The sequence below is a fragment of the Neolamprologus multifasciatus genome, chromosome 1, assembly GCF_963576455.1.
Source record: "Neolamprologus multifasciatus chromosome 1, fNeoMul1.2, whole genome shotgun sequence".
NCBI lineage: Eukaryota > Metazoa > Chordata > Actinopteri > Cichliformes > Cichlidae > Neolamprologus > Neolamprologus multifasciatus.
In genome coordinates, this window is record NC_140439.1 from 13713046 (window position 1) to 13731572 (window position 18527).

Here is an 18527-nt window from a genome sequence, read left to right on the forward strand (position 1 = left end):
GCTTTATTTATCCCCACAGATGGGAAATTCCTTTCACACACAACTTTTAACTTAGTATAAAGGAGCAGGTTTCATAGGGATGAGGGGATGGGGAACGGGGCTGGAACAGAGGAGGATTCAGCGCAAATAACCAAAGTGATGTTGATCGAGAAGGACTCAAGATCTCACAGTACAGAGGCTCTGGGTGTCCCATAGGACAGGGAGACCAGGAAGGAGACAGAAGTGATGGTGATTCAAAAGACAAGGTAGAATTTGAAGGCAAAACAGGAATAATCAAGCAAACAAGGCCAATGTGTGCAAGTGAGCTCAATGAAATAAATAATTTGCTTATAAAAATATTAAAATACAACTTCCAACATGATAATATACAAGACAGTCACCTGTGAAATGGAGCTCTCCAAAAGCTTAACTTGCAGATACATGTGAATCCCAACGTAAATGTCTCAATATCCTAAAATAGCCAGAGGAATCTTATCATAAAAATAACACTAATCCAATACAGAGTGACACAAAAAAATAATACTATAAACTTCACATAGAGAGTTGTTAAAACTTTTGAGAGATCCTTGCCATACAAGGTGCAATATAAGACATATTTTAGCAGCAACTGTTGTTATAGGTGTTTTTAGCTATTCCAAAGTTGTGTACCTTTACAGGTCACACCAAAACCTGTACACTTAATTTTGTTGGTTTTTTTACGTGTTATATGAGTTGGAGGCATTACACATTGTGACAAGCATGCAAAGTCTTTTGTTAACTCCAAATACATTATACATAACAGAGGCAATATGAAAGATAGATGTGCTTAGCATAGCCTAACTCCAGAGTACTTGTTGATATCTGGGTGCCTGTCCCAGACATGACACAGCTGTAGGCTACAGTTTGCTGTGTGTAGTTTACCTGAGAGCAGTCTGTTCACAGTCATGTACTTTACACAGCTTACAGACAAACTGTCTGTCTGCCCTCTGTCTGTTTTTTTCTTCGGTCAAGTCTAAATACAGACTTGTGGCTCTGCCCCAGCGAAAACAGTCCTGAGCGGCAGGAATGCAGCTTTCAGGCCGGACAGCAGCGGCTCCTCCGTCAGACGTGACGTCGCTGCTTCCCCGCTGAAAAACCAGACTCGACGGAGGAAGTTTTTCTACGAGGGGAGGAAAGAAAGAAAGACGAAGGGGAAAAAAGAAACCCCCAAAACACCCCCTGCGCCTCTGATCTTCGGAATGTGCGGACATTGGCTCTCCAACGCTGCATCCCGCTGTCGAAATGTTCATCCAGTTGTACCGCTGCGTGGACTCCGCGCCTGTTCTGGCGATTATTTGCGTGACTGTGTTGTTGGCGAAAAACTGTGTGTGTGTCACTGAAGACGAGGACGATGAAGTCCTGGAGAAAAAACAGCTCGTGGAGTTTTACAGTAAGTTACCAGCTGGTCCCTTAGTAGAAGTTTAATTGCCTACATGATGGGACGCATAACGCATGTAGTAGTTCCCTTTTTTCATATTTCATGAAGATGTTGTTTAACATCAGGGAATTGTGCATGGAGGGGGTGATCTAAAGACTAACCTAAACTCTCCTCAAGTCTGAATAGAGGTCTGTGGACCACAGTTTGAACCCCACAGCTGCACCAGGCTCACAATATTTCTTGCTGTTTTTTTCCCCAATCCCCCCCCCCCGTGTTTGTGTGTGTGTGTGTGTGTGTGTGTGCATGTGAGCTTGCAGTCTGTTTATTATGAGCACAATAGGCCAGTATGTCATTCGAGTGATGAGCAGTTGGGTTATTCTGGGAACATTCACCTTTGCATGTGTGAGACTGTGCTGATTTTCTCCATCTTTCGCCATCTTACATCCCCGCGTTTTTGAGAGCTTTGCATCATATTGGCATGTTCCAGCTTCTTAAAGGTGAAGATCTGGGCATGTTTAAACGACGAGTTAGTCAAAAATATCTGCAACTTACTGAACTGTAAGGAAAGTTATGAGCAGCAACCACAGTTTGTTCACTTTTGTTCAGATCAGCCCATGTTCTCGTCCAGAATGCAATCAAATACAGTGTGCACATTAAAAACGCAGATGAAGAATATCTGAACACTGAAAATGCCCTTTTGGTGATGGATGTGCACACCAGCATCTTTTTTTTTTTTTTCAAACCAATTGAGCCATGTAAATTCTCAGCGAACAATTTTAGTTATTTATTTTAGATCCGGTAACATATTGCTGATTTTCTTTGTCTGTACAAACTAGCAAGATGCAGGAAGAGATGATTCCCCACACTCTTTTCATCTCCGCTGCTTGGAATCATCCTCTTTGTTTGAGTATCCAGTTACAAAAGACCATGATTTGTTTCTAAACACAAGGCCTTCCTCGAGCTTGAATATTGCTCCGTCAGATATGGAAATGCGGAAAATCATGTCTTTGTACTTTACTTTTTGAACCGGTTTTATCTCTGAAGCTGAATGCATTCCCTGTTGTTTACGGCACACATTCACACGAATTGCCCCACATTGCCCCGTTTTATCCGCTTCTCCTCGTCTCTCAACCACTTCCTACCAGAGAAAGGTCTGTTTATCCTGGAGAGTGAGCTGCTGAAGCAGTGCATCTCAGCGAATCGCTCGAAACTAGTGCTGGAGGACTGCGAGCGTCCGACGCGCCGCATGCTGTGGAAGTGGGTCTCCCAGCATCGTCTCTTTAATCTGGGCACCAGCGCGTGCCTGGGCCTCAACATTTCCGACTCGACGCAGCCCCTCGGGATGTTCGAGTGCGATGTGTCCCTCCCCGTGCTGTGGTGGCGCTGCAACGGAAACACGCTGTATGGAGCGTCCCAGTGGAGGGTGACTGTGATTCGAGGTTTAGTGGCGGTAAAGAAAAACATTTACCATCAGTGGAAGAGGTACAACACTCCCAGAGAGGGTCCCTGCTCATATCCATATGAAGGTAAACAACCTAAAACTTCCTGTGTGCCTTGCCTGCACAAGATATTTCTGAACTCAAGTGAAACTTGGCATGTTTTGTTTACAGATATCCACACTTTGTTGGGGAATGCACATGGAATGCCTTGTGCCTTTCCTTTTAAATACAACAACCAATGGTACTCTGAGTGTACTACTGAGGGGCGTGAGGACCATCTTCTGTGGTGCTCAACCACCCCTCGCTACGATAAAGGCGAAAGATGGGGCTTCTGTCCAGTGCAAGGTAAACCAGACACACAGACGCACCAGTGCAAGAAAGGAAGACAAGTCATCACAGGCCGTTGTTGCTGCGTGCTCATGTTATCTTCGTCACTTTACCTTTGTGCTTATCAGTTTTCATTTGTCTGTTTTTTCATAGTTTCTGGTTGTGAGCACTTCTGGGAGTCAAACCAGGAGTTGCGTGCATGTTACCAGTTCAACCTGTACACTATCCAAACCTGGAGTCAGGCGCTGTCTACCTGCCAGGCCCAGGGTGGAAATTTGCTCAGCATCACCAGTCTGGCAGAGCACAAGTATATCAGAGGTACCGCACATGTTAAAAAGGACACTAGAACTGTTTTTATCTAAGATGAGTGCCACCCAGTGTGGTCTTCTGCTGCTGTAGTGTTGTGCATTCAGAGATGCTCTTCTGCATACCTTTGTTGCAGTTACCTGCATTACTCTTGCCTTTCTATGAGCTCAAAGCAGTCTTATCATTCTCTATTGACCTGTGGAATCACAAAGGCATTTTCATCCATACATTCACGTTAAACTACCTTTCTTCCCCATTCTAATCATCCTCGTGAGCATGTGCACATGTCTACATGCATTGAGTCGCTGCCATGTGATTGGCTGATTAGATATTTGCATTAACAAGCAGCTAAACCGGTGTACCTAAAAAGCGTCCCATGAGTGTATATTCAGTTATGTCCGAAGTGTATTTTAAGAACTACTACAACACTTTTCTGTGTTTGCATCTTGTGGTAGATCGAATGGCGAGCGTTGGGGCGATGGTGTGGACCGGGCTGAACCACATTAAGGATGGGCATGGATGGCAGTGGTCTGACGGAGCCCCTCTGTCACTGGTGAATTTCACCACAGGTACTGACTACTGGTTTATCCAGGACCAAGTGAGAGGGAAATTTAAAAAGTACCCCACATTTTCACTAATGAGAATATTAGAAATGTCTCTCCAACATAGGCAAAAAAGAAGTCATTTTATCATGAAAATAAAGCATAAAAGACTTATTTTATAAAACCTATGTTATAGAAGTTTCATCTAAAATAGCCTTTTCATCTGATGTACATCGACAGCTCTGTCAGGACTTAAACATCCTTCCATGTTAACACTTTAATCTTTAAATATGTCTAGCTGCAAAACTTTAACTTGTGTAACTGATGAGGAAATAAAGCCAACAAAGCCTTTTTACCATTTGTGCCCGTCAGATCTCCCAGCCAGCCCGCTACAGGACAATAAACAGTGTGGGGTGTACTCAGGATTCGAGGGTCACTGGCAGAGTCTATCCTGTGAATCTGCTCTGCCTTACATCTGCAAGAAGACACCTAACGGCACCCGTGGAGCTGAGCCACTAGGTGAGAACATGTTAACGCACAGGACACAAACATATTGGAGGTATCTTACACAAAACAAGCTGTGCTGTGCCCTCACATATCTGAAACCCCAACATCCAGTTTGTTTGAGTTACATGATCAATGCATGCTTGTGAGGGTAAGTCCAGCTGCAGTTCAGCTGGACTCTGGCACGTGACTCTATCCCTGCACCAACATGGATCTCAGATGTTTCCACAGCCATAGCTGCATCTGTAAATACTGCTTTTTTAAGTAAGAAATTAAAAAAAAAAAGTATAGGGCAGTGATAGTGCAAGCCAGGGGAGGAATGTGGACAGGAAACAATCGTGCTCGAGCTCAGTACAAGGCAGCTGCGTCCAGTGTGAATATGCCCTTAGAACGTGACTCGGCAGCTGCACTGCACCTGGGGGCCGAACCTTTGGCCTTCCTCTGTGTTGCGCTGTTGGCAGCTAGACCAAAAATAATGTCTGCAGCTTTGAATATTCTTGTCTGGCTTATGTCTCCTCTCCCTTTGCAGAGAACTGGCAGTATATTGATACCGAGTGTGCGGACGGCTGGTGGCCTCACAATGGTTTTTGCTACCGAGTGCTGCCAGAAGCAGAAGTGGGAAGCTGGGCGGAGTCTTCTCAGGAATGTCATTCTTACGGGGCAAATCTCACCAGCATCCACTCCTTGTCTGAGGTGGAAATGCTGGTCAACCTCCTGGCTAACTGTAAGGAGTGTTATGCAATCCAGATATTTCGTGCTATGTTTGTTATCTACCCTAAATGCTCAATTCTGCGGTGTGTGTGTGTGTGTCCTCATATTTGACAGATTCTGGGGGGAGTACAGAGGTGTGGATTGGACTTTGGAAACAGGCGTTATTGCCAGCTGTAGAGTGGTCTGATGGCTCACCAGTAACTCTCACTCTCTGGCACCAGTATCACCCTCTTCATAACCTGACGGATGGAACACTGTGTACTAAAGTGGACAGGAAGGTGGGAAACCCTGTGTTGGTGTAAGAACGCTGCAGTATTTACATTTCTAATTAAGCTGCCCGTTTAAAAAACAAACAAACATCTAATTAAATGAAATGTTAAATATGCCCACTTCTAGCCTTTTATTATTACCAACAGTTGAACAAAGGATATTTCACCCTAATCTATTACCAGGAAAAGTGCCAATCTCATTTTTCAGTAGCTGAATGCATTTCCATCAGACTCCATTAAAGCAGGTTTTAATGGACTCATGATTAATAAGCTACAGAAATAGCCGCCAATTTATTCTCTGTCAATCAGCTAATAAATTAACCATCTAATTATGTCAGGGTTAATCACTTTATAATGTTTGAATGCATTCATCACGGAACGCATCATCGTTGAAAACATCTTTCACAGAGTGGCAACTGGCTGCTAGCGTCATGTGACGAGCGACTGGCTGCTGTGTGCAGAAGAGAGAGCCAGAATGGCGTTCAGCACCACGGAACCTGGGATGAGGGCTGTCCTGAGGTAGGGAAACAAGAATACCCACAAACACACACAAGTTCAAATGTGCAATTTCTTTGAGCAAGATAAGAGAAGTCATCTTTTGGCAATATGTGAGCTTTAAACTTTGTCACATTATATGATGGCATGACACTAAAACGACCTCTGATAAATATTTACTCACAGCAGGGCAAAGCTGAGAAATCAAAAGAAACATCTACAAGACTTGGGGTTAGAACTGAACCATTATGGTACTTGTCTTTACTTTTAAACATGAAAGTATTGCTTTTTTCCAGTAAAAAATAGCTATATAGTGAACATTGTAAAATGAATCTAGTCATTAGTACTTAAGTATTTAGATTTTTTTTCATTCTGATGAGAAACTTGACATTAAAAAAACAACTTATTTCTAGTTTTTCAGGCATATTGTGTGCTGTGTAGCATTAAAATAGCTCCACAGAGATCAGGACTTGCGTTAGAAAGTGCCACATGTCTGCTGTGGTTCAATTTCAGGGCATTCTGCTCCTTCAAATGCACAATTAGCTGACTCATTCAACCTCTGACGTGTTGTCTGGCATGCATGTTGCTCCTTGACTGTGTTCAAAGGAATATCAGACTCCTGAGTCATCAGGGTGCTTCATGCCCTGAAACAGGAGGCCAGAAATTACCCCGATGACACAGTATCAGTGGACATGCTCGAGTAGTCTGTGAATTTTTCTGACAATATTTAAAGAATCAAAACAAACTAGACAGGAAACAGGAGCGACGGTGGGATGTGGAGGTTTTCTCACCTCTTGTCCAAACACGCTCACCACATTACACACACATACACACGCACAGGCGTGTATTCTTGCTGATATGCATATTATTACAGTATTATCATGTTAGAACAGATGTAACAGGTGAGTTTTAGCAGTTATGCCAAAAGGATATTTTATTTAACATAACTGGCTTAAATGCGATTTTTATAAGGCAGAAATAAAATTGGGCATTATTTTTTATTCTGATTGTTGAATGCTTTAATTATGACATATCGTTTGACTTATTTATCAGCCAGTATTAGTTACACTATATTGCTAAAAGAAGCAGTCTGCGTGTTGGACCAAAGAATTGATTGTGGACTTTAGGCGGACCAGGAAACCCTTGATCCCTGTTTCAATCCAGGGGTCGATGTGGATATTGTAGAGGACTATAAATACCTCCGATTACACATAGATAATAAACTGGACTGGTTTAAAAACACCACTGCGCTCTACTGGAAGGGCCGGAGTCGTCTCTATTTTCGGAGGCGGCTGAGGTCTTTTAACATCTGTCCGACAATGCTCAGGATTTTTTACAAGTTGGTTGCGGTCAGTGCTGTCCTCTAGGCTGGTGCATGCTGGGCCAGTAGGTTGAGGGTTGCAAAAGCCAACAGGCTCGATAAACTTATCTACAAGGCCAGTAATCTTGTGGGGACGGAGCTGGACTCCCTTAAGGTGGTGTTGGAGATCCGGAGGTTGTCCAAGATAAGGACAATGCTGGATAATGCCTCCCACCTTCTCCATGACGTGCTGGCCAGTCACAGGAGAACATTCAGTGAAAGAACAAAGAACAACACAGGAAATCAATCCTGCCCATCTAATCCACACTACAGAGTGCAATAGTTACATCCTTTTGCACACGCTTTACAGCAAAATAGCAAATCACAAGTTTTACAGGTTAGAGTAAAATGTCAATCTGTGTAACTGTAGCCACATAATTTCATTAGGGATTAATAAAATATTCTGATTCTGATTCTGATGATTGATGAGAGCAGAGTCAGGCAAAGCCAAAACAACTAATCTACAACTTGTAACAATTAAACTAGATTATTTTTAAACTGCTCTGTCATCTTATCTTAGCAAGGACTCCTAAATAGCAACACATAACAAATGGTAGGAAAATCTATTTATGTTTCATGTGTCTGAAAGAAAAAGATATCGGCTGACATATTGTCTTCTTATGTCACCAAATATCTACATCAGTCACCCTATCTGTCTCTGAGTGATCAGTGCCACCTTTCAGTTCCTCGAAAGCTACAGACACATTTCAGTTGTTCAATTTTAAATGATTTAGTTTGTAAAACGCCTTAATTTGTGTGCACAAGCTTAATTTTTGGAGATTATAGAGAAAATAGTAACTGTAGCACTATTTGGCTGAAATGATGTTTTCAGTGGCGCAGAAGAAGCATCTCAAATTCTGCCTGTGCTGACTGATCTGTTAATAAAATCTTCATTTTTTTTCTAAACCCTGAATGTATTGTCCGTGTGTAATAACCGTATATGTAACTACATCAACCGATCGAGCAGCATGATAATTAGAGATTACAGCCTCTGCGGTGAAACCAAAGATCAGTTCGAAGCACCAAAACAATAACTGCAATGTTTTTTTCCAATCTCGTGTTTTGGAAAACCTAATTTTTCTTTTTTTGGTTAACAGCAGCGGCTTCGAGTGTGGTCTTCTGCTGCTGTAGCCCATCTGTTTCAACTTTCTATGATGTGTAGCAAATACAGAGATGGTCTTCTGCATACTTTGGTTGTAACGAGCGTTTGTTTGAGTTACTTTTGCCTTCTTACCAGCTCAAAGCAGCCTGAGAATTCTCATCTGACCTCTAACATCAACAAAGCATTTTCTCCCAGAAAACTGCTGCTTGCTGGATATTTTCTCTTTTTTTCTGGACCGTTCTATGTAAACCATGGAATTGGTTGTGTGGGAAAAAACCCAGCAGATCAGCAGTTTCTGAAATACTCAAACCAGCCCATCTGGCACAAACAACCATGCCACGTTTAAAGTCACTTAAATCACCTTTTCTCTCTACTGTGTTGCTCAGTTTGAATTCTGCAGGTCACTGTGACCATGTCCACAGGACTAAATGCACTGAGTTACATTTAGATTTTTGCATTAACGAGCAGTTGAGGAGGTTTGCCTAATAAAGTGAAACGGGACTGTATGTGTGAAACTGTCATACTTTTACTTACATTACCATAACAACGACTCTAACAAATTATATGAACTATAAATCTGTGTGCAACAAGTACAGAAATGTTTAGAAAGCCATATTCTGTTGCAGTCTGTACTGAGGTCCTGACCACTCGTGTCTACACGTCAGGGATCATTATTCACTATAAGTAAATAATAGCTGCTGTCCCATGTGCTTAAATATACCTTTCAGCTTTCTCTCTCTGAAAATCCCGTTGCTTTATAAGAGCTGCCTCGATTTAATAAAGACGGGGAAAAAGACTCCTACAAACAGCTGTAGGCAACAACCAAAATGTCAGCTCCTGTTAAGCTTCTGGCTAAACCTGGATTCGAATCAGTGGCATGAGGGGATGATTGTTCAGCCTCATTAATCTAACCTGTTACGGCATCAGGGACATTTCAGCGAGTAATAGATGGAAAGCTGTAGAGCAAAGCACATGAGGCAAAACCCGACAATCTGTAAATAGAAGCACCATGCATATTTACCTCTATCACTGCTCTTTAGATAGTTTATTGAACAGGAGTGCTGAAATGTGAACAATGATGACGAAAGGCAAAATATGTCTAACCTATAAATATGTATTTTTCTTATTTGGAGTTAAGCAGTGAGAGAGAGCCTGATAACGGGTGTTTTTGTGGGGGGGTTTTAGGGCTGGAAGAAGCACGGCCATTCCTGTTACATGGTGACAGGTCAAGAACAGAGCTACGAAGATGCCCTGATGGGGTATTACTGCAAGGGTTCTCTTCTCACTGTGGAAAACAGGTGATTTATCAATTCATTTTTGAATTTGTAATTTTAAGTTTTTACTCACATTTTGCCAGTCTTCTTACTCTTCTCCTCTCTTGCTCCACCTGCTGGCAGGTTTGAGCAGGCGTTTGTCAACAGTCTGCTGAGCGAAAGTGGGGCCAAAAGTAGCATGTATTACTGGATTGGTCTCAGGGACCAGGACAAGGGGAGGAAGGGAGAGTACAGATGGCTTCATCATAACGGCTCCTCTCTGCCTCTCACCTTCACAAACTGGAATAAACACCAGCCAGGTAGCCCAGTGTTTGGAAATGTTTGTTTTTTAATTTGACATTAGTAATAAAATCGGATTCGTAAACATTTTCACTCTTCTTTTTAACTCCTACATCTTCTGCTTTCACTAGTCAGCACCGGTGGCTGTGTCGCTATGTCAGGAGGACCTGCTCTGGGCCGCTGGGAGGTGAAAGACTGCAAGGTTCACAAGGCCTTGGCTGTGTGTAAGCAGAACATCAGGAGCTACCATGATGTTCAGCTGCCAGAGCATCACATTGATGCGTACGCCCCGTGCCCCCCAGGGTGGGAATCAAACTCTGGGCTGCTCCACTGCTTTAAGGTTAGATTATCCTCCTATTTTTTTTATCACACTAAACAAATCACCATGCACTCTATCTGATGTGGATATTTGCTTTTTTGTTTTGTTTATCACGCTATCAAGGGTCACTGGGGACGGTGTCCTTTCCCATCATGCACTATGCAACAGGCAGGGCTACCTGGGGTCTCACACATTCACACTGACAGGCAATTTATTTTCCTGATTTCCAATTTCAACCAGCTCTACATTTAATAGTTATTTTCATTATCAGTTAAAACATCTCCTATAGTATCTGTTTACTCCAGTTTACAGCTGCAAGATATTTACTTCAATACAATAGACAGATCCTAAAAGACATTTTAGGGTCTAGAGCTTATTAACTGTCTGTCGCTTGACTAATGAGTCGATTGGCTTACTATCCCAGCTCTGAAAATGCGTCTCAGTGTTTGTTTGATCAGTATTGCACTCACACACTGGTTTTACTGAAAACCCATCCCCCGGATGGCTATAATTTTGCTGTTGCCTGCCTTCTATGAACATCTTCTTTGAGCTGTTCCCTTATAAACGAGGGATCGCGGCATATTTGGTTTAACACGTTTACACCACGCTGCCCTTCTGAAGCAACTCACAGCAGGATCAGTGTCCCCCCCCGGCCTCAAACTGGAACCTTTAGGAAGTTAGGCAGATGTGTAAACCACTTGTCTATCGCCGCCATACATCATGATTGCTAATAGCATTGATGTTTTGATATGTTTCCTCTCCTTCTTGTTTATAGAAAAAGGTGTGAAATAGCTGAAAAAATAGTTAAAATGCAGCTCATCTTACTATAAAACTGACGCAGCGCTACAAATCAAAAGCGGGATGGAATAAACCATTTTTTTTTAGACATAACACCCCACTGCCAAATTGTACCCCAGCTATCAGCATGTTTCCGAGCAACGAGCACATAATGGGATACATTTCTGTTCTTTGGACCCTGTAACCCTCAGCTGACTCCAAGTGTTGCTCTTCCAGGTGTTCCACAGTGAGAAAGTCCTGATGAAGCGCTCCTGGGTGGAAGCAGACTTCTTCTGTCAGGCCCTCGGGGCTCAGCTGGCCAGTTTCCAACACTATGAGGAGCAGGTGTTTGTTAAACAGCTCCTCAGTACCATGTTTGAAGGGTTGGTACTCATCAGTACAGGAATGTTATGGGACGATTGAGATGATTTTGTTTTATGTGCTTGGAGGAGTGAATATAGAGTTTAATTATTTGGTTTTGGAGAGCAGATGTCCACCTTTTTTTATGGTGTTAGTTGTTTAGTTGTGTGTACGAGACTTAGATTTGAAAAGTTATTTATCGCAGCAATCTCGATATCAAGAACAAGGACAAGGTGACCACAGATTCTGAAGTTACATCAGGACGTCTTCATTTCCAGATAAGACTGATTTAACTCTCTGACGCATATTTCTCAGATTCACGTAAGAAAGACATCACTCAAATTAGAGATAATTTATCTCAGAATTTATCTCTTTGGTCAGTTTGACTTTTTTTTTTGTTCATGTTTTCTTAAAAATATGTTTTACATTAAGCTTAAAAAATGAGCAGACACAAGTTGTAAAATGAGTTTCTCATGTAGATCAGAACAGGCCAGGACTTTGAAGCCCTGAAGTCATACATTTGTCTATTTTTACATGTAAACGGAAAAACAGTCATCAGGTTCTCATGTTTGTTTTGTGGCAGCAGCTCGGAAATATAAATATGAAACAAAGCCAAGACAGTGTTGCTAAGGGGGTGGGCTATGACTTCATTTCTAGGTCTTGGGAAAAAATGAATCAGGGTTTATTTTGTATGACTGCAGGGGATGAAACCAAAAAGAAATTAAGACATTCAAGTCCATTTTACAATCTCAGTTTAAAATAGCGCACAGCTGTCAATCTGATCATTACAAAAAACATACTTATCTATTTTATATAAATATTTTTATTGAGAGACAAATGTACATTAGTTTACAATGACAATACAATCTGTTCCCCTCACATATTTGTTAGTTTTCTTACATGAACAGATACAATAATACACACACACACACTTATATAAAATTGAGAAAAACAAACAAAACAAAAACTAAGAAGAAACCCAAAACAAACAACAAACCCCAAAACACACACACAAAAAAAGGGGGGGATGATATTAATCAGCTGGTAGAGCGTTTAATGACTTGCAATAGTTTACAAAGGGGCTCCAGATACGATAAAATTCTCTGTATTTGCCCTTCGCCACAAGGCCTATCTTTTGCAATTTAAGAAATGACATCACATCTCTAAACCAAAAAGAAACTGAAGGTGGCTTTGAAGATTTCCAAAGGAGTAAGATGCAACGTCTAGCCAAAAGTGATGTAAAGGTCAATATTTTGAAGTGTGTAGTGTTGACTGGAAGCCCAAAAACAGCTAGAAAAGGGTCCGTGCAGATTTGGGTCCCAAGAGCCTTGGAAAGAATACCTGAATACTGACTCCAGAAGCCATGGAGTCTTGGGCACAGAAAGAACATGTGACACTCTCACACTGATCCATCACTTGTGGGTAAATCTCAGAAAGATGAGACTTTGAATAGTAAACCCTGTAGCACCTATCTATTTTGATGTATATACACAGTTTTGTTTTGCACAGTGAAGACTTTGATGGGTTTTGAGGATTTTAACTGAAGATCATTTGTGGACGGAGGATCTTTCACTTCTAGGAGAACTGCCTGACTCTGTGGCAACAAACTGCACAATCCAAATAAGATCGAAATGATGAGATTAAATCTACAGCTAAATCCAAAATATAAAACAAGGGAAACTGTTTCTCCTCACAAAAGCTAGACAGTCTTCCAAGGGGTGATGGGAGGAAAATCATTGCCGAATAGCCGAGTCCTAAAAGGTTAGAAGACCCGTTTATCTGTGGCTGTGTTTGTACTGTGCTTCTCTTTTTTCAGAACAGAGGCTCGTCGGTTCTGGGTGGGTTTAAATAAGAGAGACCCTGAATATGCCGGAGCTTGGGAGTGGTCTGATGGTTCTCCTGTGAGTACGCAGAGACATTCACTGAGTGTCCTGGTAACCCATCAACGCTCCGTGGAGTGTTACAGATTTGTCTTTGTGCAGGTGGTGACGTCGTTCATTGATGATAAGAGCGAGGAGGATGACAGGAGGGACTGTGCTGCGTACAGTGACCTGACCAACACGTTCATGCCGCAGCTGTGCGATTCCAAACATGAGTGGGTCTGTAAGCTGTCCAGAGGTAAACACGCACGCGCACAAACACATTCACCTGCACTATCTACACGCACATGCTGCTTATACACACATCTGCATACACACATCTGCATCACTGCATCATTTACCAAACTCTGTTTTACATTGCAGGTGATAAACTGAACAAACCCTACTGGTACACTGAGCGTAAGTAAAGATTGTCTTTAATTTCAACATTTGGGAACTTCATAGAGGGTTTCCTTTGTGTGTCTACAGTCTGCTGCTGGGTACAACTACATCATTATCATGTGACCTGCTAAGCTTTAGCCTGCTGCCAGAGCCACTTTTTCTATATTTGTGTCATAGCCAGGAGTTTGTCTATATGTAGTCCTATCTCATTACGTGAAATTGTGTCCTGTTTCTGTGCTTGTCCTCGGCCACAGAGAGCGAGCCCTGGGTGTTTTACCGTGGAGCTGAGTACCTGCTGGCCAAGCAGCCCTTTGACTGGCACGCTGTCTCACTGGCATGTCAGATGATGGGAGCCTATCTGCTGTCCATTCACTCCAAAGAGGAGCTCAACTTTGTCAAGGAACGCTTGCGGCGGGTCTGTTACTGACGCTGCTCATAGACATGGATTCTACTTTAAATCTTTAAATTCACAACCTGTTAAATTCAATTCAATTCAGTTTTGTTTATCTAGCAAAAATCACAAAAACATATTGCAAGATAAAGACCCGACAATAATAAAGATCATCAAATGACCCCCTATGAGCAAGCACTGGGTGACAGTGCTTGCTCATAGGGGGTCAGACAGAACCAGGCTCAGGGAGGGGCGGGGCCATCGCAGGCTCGGGGAGAAAGATGGGACAAAATAATGAGATTCCACAGGCACAAAATCAGTTTTTATTATCACTTTGAGGTGGTAACAGAATTTATTTCCAGATTACTTGTTAGCATTTTATTTATTAGCATTTATTTCTAACATTAATTGTATTATAATAGTATTTGATGCAATTAATTAAAGCCAATTATATTACAAAATTTCTTCTTTATTATATTCTAATTCCTACCACTTTAATAATTTAATTTAAATGTAATCAAATAGAAAATTATTCAATAATTTATTGAATACATACATAAATACAGTAAATATATATAAAAAATGTATTTTGATCATTTTAATGCTCCTGATGAAGCTCGAATGGGCTAAAAAGTTGTAATTTAATAAATACACATAAATTGATTGTATTTAATTTTTTGGTGTCCCTCCATCACACCTGGAACCTCAGTATACATTTTGCATCAGATAATTTTAATTTGACTTTTTTTTTTTTTAACAAAGTGGCATCACTTTGTTTAAACTTTTTTAAAATTATTGTTATTAAATTTTATTTATTGAAGTTGCAGGTCTAACATATCCCCAATACAGAACATGAAAGACAGACAGACTGTGTCGCTATTGTTGACTTCCAAACCTTGTTGGGCTTTTATAGCCACAGTAACCAGATAAAATTGAAAGTATTCAGTTAAATAAATCCACAATACATTAATATTGTAAAGCTACAATAAATACACATTAGCTGCAGGGAAAAAAATGCAAAACTGTTAGGAAATACAAAAAAATGGCTGCAGCTCTAAATGTGCTTTTAGCACTAACCTTTGACCTGAACTGTGAAAGATGTAATATTTGTGACTGGTATTAGTTTATTTCACAGATGGCAGGCCTTAATGGAGAATGCTGATTGTCCATATTTAGATCAGCGATGTGGTATTTCACAGCTACCATTCACCATGCTCCTAGCATCTCTAGCACTCTCTTGACTTTGGATGAATCTACAAGGAGGCTCCAGGGCTAGATTTTTTTAAACAGTTGAAATGTAATTTAAGAAAACAGCAATGAATGAAACTCAGAGCAAAGTGGTTTATATTTCTTTAAGGTGTGTTTTCAATGATTTCTAATGTTAAACACTATTAATTCTCTTAGGATTAATGGTCCAGCTGAGTAATCCTACTTCCTAATTGCAGTGATTTCAGTGAAATCAGGACCTTTTGAGGCATTTTCTTGTTTTCAGAGATCCAGACAAACAAGCCAAATGAATGCGCTTAATCACAGAGGTTTGTCTCCATTGAATGGGCCACTACATCCATTCTTCAAACAGTTTACGCACACACTGATTGTACAAGCATGAACACAATGGATTTCCTGACTCGAGTGTTTACAGACGCATAGAGACAAGCTAAAATGCGCCTCATATGTGGACCCTTTAATGCTCGAGCGCTCCCAAAAAGCCTTTTGGATCAGACTAAAGAAGTCTCTTGTGGCGTCGAGGCTTGTGAGAGGATAATGAGAACAAAACAAGGCAGTGAAAGAGGCCAAGAACAGACTAAGCAGGGTGCCTGAAAGGCCCCTCATGTCAGGAGCTCTGAAAAGCCAATCTTCCGGCCTGGTGAAGGATGGCTCGCGAGTTTTCTTTGTCATTTATTTTCTGTTTACTGTGTCTCTTCAGCTCTCGCTGGGCCCGACTGACTGGTGGATTGGCCTGTCCATTGGTCCGCCTGGACAGGAGGTCAGGTGTGTGGGGATTTTTTTTGGGAGCTTGTATCCTGTTTCTGTTACTGTGAGTGAAAAAATGCTGATGTTATTTTATAAATGTCAGACGTGATTTATAAAATGCAGGTCTTTCGAAGGCCTGTGCATGCTTTGAAGGTGTGGTGTTCTATTTCAGTTTGTAAAACTTGTAAAAGCAAGCAAGAGGAAATGGGCCTTACATGACTAAGGAAAAGCAGTATAAACAACTGGCCTTTAAAGTGGGGGGAGGGACATAAAGTGGGTGAAAAACAGTTGAAAAAAACAGAAAAAAGCTAATTTTTTAAAATAAAAAAACTTAAATAGAAGTTGGAAAAAGTCACAAAATTGCAAAATATTTCAAACTTTAATACATTAGAATTGTGAATAAAATTTAAAGCGAATCTTCACTGTCCATCACTTAAGTCTCTACTTTAATAAAGTGACTAGAACAGCTGCAGTGAAATCATCTGTGTGGTTTCATGAGGAGACAGTAACATAAATGTTTCCATCAGTAACAACATCATCTCTTTAAGTTGATGTTGTTTGGTGTTCGTACCTCAATACTGCATTTTCTTTTTCCAATATTTACATGGAAACATGACCGATATCGAGGCTCACAGCTGCAGCTTCAGGCGTTTGAGGTACGGTGGCTCACAGCACAGTTTGTAATGGGCAAATCTACTCCAGTTCACTTGTATGAGCATGACTGCATTTACTTATTGGCCAGCAGTTGTTAATGTTAGCTTTAAAGCCAATTATATTAAGTATGAAAACAGCAGCAGTGAAACCCTGTCAGTCACAGGTAATGAGGTGGAGGTTAGTGCCAGTGAAAAATGGGGTTATTAAGGTGAGAACACTCAGGCGTGTGACAATCATCATTAACAATATTTTTTTTCATTTATTCATTTGCAGGTGGAGTGACAAGACTACAGTAGACTTTCAGAAATTTGATGAAGTGGCTGTTGACGATGATCTTCGGAGAAGAAGGGCATGTGTCACCATGTCTTCTTCTTCAGGTAAGCGCGTGCACATGGAAACGCTCGCCCTCGTTCGCGTGTATTACCCTATGCCAGCGCTGAGATCTGCTCTGTACGTTGCAGGGAAGTGGGCACTGAGCAGATGCAGTGATCTCCATGGATACGTGTGCAAGAGAGAAACTGTGTCTGTGGTGGAGACCCCCCGGGAACCGCACTACATTGGAGGATGCCCGGAGAAATGGCTGTACTTCGGACACAAGGTTCAGATAAACGCTTGTTGTCTGTGAAGGTTCTCAGTCATCCAGGTCATCGTAGTCTAAGGAGCGTGGAAAGAAAAGCGTCTGGACTTCTTTAAGTTGCTTGAAGACGTTTCACCTCTCTTCTGAGAAGCTTCTTCAGGTCTAAGAGTCAAATGGTGGAGAGTCACAGATTTAAACCCAGTGGGAGTTTCCCCCCAAAGAGGGACAAAGGACCCCCTGATGATCCTCTACCTAATCACATGAGCCAAGGTGTGAAAACGGGTGTGGGTCACAATCAGCCAGGGTTTCGGGTGTACTCATTGTGAAAACTGGCCCCACCTTATCATGTGATTTCCTGAGGTCAGATTGCCCAGGGTGTGAGTGGGTGTTAGCAACACGCTCAGACAAAAACTGGTTCACCCGAAAGACAAAACTCCAAAACACAAACTTAACAATGTGGTGTATGCAGTGCAGCGAGGAATGCCCAGACCTCCACATTGGAGAGACCAAACAGCCCCTTCACAAGCGCATGGCACAACATAGAAGAGCCACCTCCACAGGACAAAACTCAGCAGTCCATCTGCATCTAAAGGACAAAGGTCACTCTTTTGAGGATGCCAATGTTCACATTTTTGACAGAGAGGACAGATGGTTTGAAAGAGGAGTGAAAGAAGCCATTTATGTCCACTGTGAGCGACCATCTTTGAACAGAGGCGGTGTCTGCCAACTGTCTGCCATCTATAATCCAGTTTTGAGTTTCCTTCCCAGACGCCTTAACACCCATTCACACCCTGGGCCATCTGACCTAAGGAAATCACATGATAGGGTGGGGCCAGGTTTCACAATGAGCTCACCCGAAACCCTGGCTGAAACCCTGGGACTATCCACCATTTGACTCTTAGAACTGAAGAAGCTTCTCAGATGAGAGGTGAAACATCTTCAAGCAACTTAAAGAAGTCCAGACGCTTTTCTTTCCAAGCTCTCTCCTCCTCCTAAACACTTGTTCACACACATGCACGCATATATTCAAATACAGATAATGAGACATTTGCATTGGTCTGTGGTAACTCTCCTAATCTGGTGATTCGTGCAAGGACACTGCAGCTTTCTAAGCTTGTTAAGTTTGCATATCTTTAATAGCAGCAGCTCATAATGTGTGCATATGTAAGCTTTTATTAATGCTGTTGTCAACAACTAAAATTTCAGATAT

General features: G+C 41.7%; 1 protein-coding gene across 2 annotated transcripts in view; it reads left to right on the forward strand.

Moving 5' to 3' along the window:
- The first annotated feature begins 862 nt into the window (after positions 1 to 862).
- The window catches only part of pla2r1 (phospholipase A2 receptor 1), a 29891-nt gene continuing 12226 nt past the window's right edge, over positions 863 to 18527 (forward strand). The window contains exons 1-20 of one of the 2 annotated variants that reach the window (XM_085149559.1): positions 865 to 1408; positions 2542 to 2922; positions 3007 to 3180; positions 3316 to 3480; positions 3924 to 4037; positions 4383 to 4529; positions 5044 to 5238; positions 5340 to 5503; positions 5903 to 6013; positions 9637 to 9749; positions 9849 to 10024; positions 10136 to 10344; positions 11338 to 11483; positions 13277 to 13361; positions 13443 to 13578; positions 13704 to 13739; positions 13976 to 14136; positions 16040 to 16104; positions 17014 to 17117; positions 17202 to 17338. In XM_085149559.1, coding sequence (XP_085005685.1) covers positions 1261 to 1408; positions 2542 to 2922; positions 3007 to 3180; positions 3316 to 3480; positions 3924 to 4037; positions 4383 to 4529; positions 5044 to 5238; positions 5340 to 5503; positions 5903 to 6013; positions 9637 to 9749; positions 9849 to 10024; positions 10136 to 10344; positions 11338 to 11483; positions 13277 to 13361; positions 13443 to 13578; positions 13704 to 13739; positions 13976 to 14136; positions 16040 to 16104; positions 17014 to 17117; positions 17202 to 17338 — 2967 coding nt within the window. In that variant the 5' untranslated portion in view covers positions 865 to 1260. Of the gene's footprint in view, positions 1409 to 2541; positions 2923 to 3006; positions 3481 to 3923; positions 4038 to 4382; positions 4530 to 5043; positions 5239 to 5339; positions 5504 to 5902; positions 6014 to 9636; positions 9750 to 9848; positions 10025 to 10135; positions 10345 to 11337; positions 11484 to 13276; positions 13362 to 13442; positions 13579 to 13703; positions 13740 to 13975; positions 14137 to 16039; positions 16105 to 17013; positions 17118 to 17201; positions 17339 to 18527 lie in introns of both variants that reach the window. The other variant, XM_085149481.1, reaches the window with a different exon arrangement.